The 2680-nt window shown below is 36.7% G+C and overlaps 1 protein-coding gene across 1 annotated transcript in view; it reads left to right on the top strand.

The window, feature by feature from the left end:
* The window catches only part of LOC119588613 (E3 ubiquitin-protein ligase listerin-like), a 21243-nt gene that overhangs the window by 4487 nt on the left and 14076 nt on the right, over window positions 1–2680 (top strand). Inside the window, exons 2-8 of the mRNA XM_037937253.1 lie at window positions 122–313; window positions 475–588; window positions 724–876; window positions 1131–1246; window positions 1463–1649; window positions 1893–2066; window positions 2309–2496. Of these exons, the coding sequence (XP_037793181.1) occupies window positions 122–313; window positions 475–588; window positions 724–876; window positions 1131–1246; window positions 1463–1649; window positions 1893–2066; window positions 2309–2496 (1124 nt within the window). The remainder of the gene's footprint in view (window positions 1–121; window positions 314–474; window positions 589–723; window positions 877–1130; window positions 1247–1462; window positions 1650–1892; window positions 2067–2308; window positions 2497–2680) is intronic.

Here is a 2680-nt window from a genome sequence, read left to right as displayed (position 1 = left end):
GTCCTCATAAATATTAGTTGGTCAATTTTTCTGCAACTGAACATGTCCTATCTTTTTTCAATTATTGCAGTCCACAGAAACAACCACAATATCGATAACCCAAAGTCTTCTTTCCCAACAGCCCTCCAGCAGTGGGAGGATGGCAGAACATCTTGGAGGAGCAACAGGATTTGTGGGTTTCAGTGCCTTACAGGACTTGGGATATGTCCCAGCTGCCTTACAAGGAAGTCCTTCTGATGATAGTACAATATCAGCAGAGTTCCGAGTGGCTCTGCGGAAAATGTCCAAAAAGGATGCCACTACAAAAATCAAGGTGTGTGTGTGATAGCTACAAAAGAGATTAAAAGTAACTAGGATTTTTTTTTTTTTTTGCAAATTTATTCTTTGTAATTAATAATTTTTTGAAATTGTATAATAAAGATTAATTATTTTATGACTTGTCCTAATAATAATTGGTCTTTTTTGTTTTAATAGGCATTACAAGAATTTGAGGCTTTGTGTGGAAATGGCGATGTAGAGTCCATCAAGACAGCTCTTCCCTTTTGGCCTAGATTGTATGCAAAGTTAACCATTGATGTGGAGAGAAGAGTAAGTACACTTTAAAATCCACTGCCTGCTGGATTCATTGAGAAATTCATACTGAAACAGGCTTGTAAATTGCTTGCAGACTTTACATCTTGGATTGCATAGATCTTCATTGTGTAATTTGTAACTTTTCCACAGGTGAGAGAGGCTGCCCAGATTGCTCATGGAGCCCTAGTATCACAAGTGGGTAAACAGCTTGCCCCTCATCTCCGTTCCATCATGCCTTCGTGGGTAATGGGTATGGTAGATCCACACCCAGCAGCCTCTTCAGCAGCTCTGAAAGCACTCCAGGTTAGATTAAATATTTTTCTTTTATTTATCCTTCTAATGTCTGATGCCTGTTGTAATTCATGTCCTAGAACTTTTGAACACTTCCCACCAAATTCTCACAAAGATCATAAATAAATCCATGCTATTTGGTAGTCTTGTAATGATGTCAGTAGTTAGTGTATATGGATAAAGTCTGAACATAGTAGTAAGAATTCCATTCCCTGTCCTTCTGTTCATTAGGATCCTTTGTAAATTGCTAACCCCATTTCTGGCAGGATGTCTTTGCTGCTGAGAAGATAGCAGAAGTTATGATTTTCAGCGGGAAGGAAATTGCTGAGCACATCAAAGACAACCTTTTTATTCAGACACCACAGACCTTATCAGATGCCAAGTAAGTGTCTTGTGTAATACTGTGTTCTGTACACTCTCATTATTTTTCAATTTTGCTTGTCATTAAGATTGTACCATCACTAGAATTTTAGTTTATAGCAGCATAGTATATAAAGGGCATTGAAAAATAGTATTTTTTCTTTTGCATTTCAATGGAAAAGAATTGTATAAAGGCAGTAATGCACTCTCATTTAACATCCCCTTTCTTCATCCACAGAACAACAGATGAGGAGGACATGAAGAACAAATACATCCATGTTCTTGTTTGTTCCTTGAAAGGCATTTCTCTCCTGCTCACCTACACTACCAGAAATACTCAGAAAAAGCCAGATGTGATTGCATTGGTTCAGCCTCTTATCCAGAATCCCAAATTTTGGAAAATGTCAAAACACAAGCATTCAATGGTGAAAATCATTCCTGTGGTTTTGAATTATTGGCCTGCCCTGGCACTAGGCTTTGTTTATATTGAAGCATGATGTCTCAGAGTACTTTTCTATTATTTTCTTATTGTTTCATATTATTTTGAATTAATTTGAAGTGTACAGCATTATATTGATTTCCTCAGTTCTTTTGTCTCAGCAAATAAATAACTGCTCCCCCAAAAAAAATAAAAAGGTCACATAGGTATTGTAAACTTGGAATTTCAGGTACGCATTGCTTGGTTTTCTATGTTAAACAACATGTTCGAGTATGACTCTGGTCTCCTAAAATGCTACAGTGAAGAAGTGAGTCATGTCATCCTCCCATCGCTGGATGACCATGAAGGAGCTGTTTTATCACACATCTGGGTGGCTTTCTTGCACTTGTGTATCATGTACCCAGTAGGTGATTTTTTTGTTTTTTCTTTCTCTCATAGTGTTGGTATCTTAAGAAAAAAGTCTGTTAGAAACCAATATGTTAGGTCAATTCCAGTGGCCATAGGAAATTAGATTTTGGAAAAAAGTGAATATGAAGATATTCAAATTACTTTAGTAAAAAAATTGTTGGCTGTATTTGTGGTGTTATACAAAAAAGTAGATGGGCATACTATTTTCATGTGATCTTAACCTTCATATACTCCTAGGCACTTTGGAACGAAGGGAACAACAAGTCAGTCTTTAACCGACTGTACTCTGTTCTGCGTGACTGTGGCCGAGGAAGTGCAGCAGAGCTTTATCCTCATTTGTTGCCAATAATAAGCATCATACCAGAGGAAGCAGTAGGAGACAAAACAATGTTTTACGTCGACTTTCTCAGAGCAGTGTCCACTGGGTATGTCTCAAAGATTACATCATATATACTCCTTCTGTGTCAGTAATTATATATATAATTTTTTCTCTTTTGCCATTTTGATTGTTATAAAGTTCAAACATAGTTAATCTTAACATAGTTGAGTTGCTTTTGTGAATCTGTTATTTTACTTGTTTTCCACAGAAATAGGGGTTCCCAGCATTTT

Source organism: Penaeus monodon, chromosome 24, assembly GCF_015228065.2.
Source record: "Penaeus monodon isolate SGIC_2016 chromosome 24, NSTDA_Pmon_1, whole genome shotgun sequence".
NCBI classification, from domain to species: domain Eukaryota; kingdom Metazoa; phylum Arthropoda; class Malacostraca; order Decapoda; family Penaeidae; genus Penaeus; species Penaeus monodon.
This window is presented reverse-complemented; position numbering and strand designations above follow the sequence as displayed.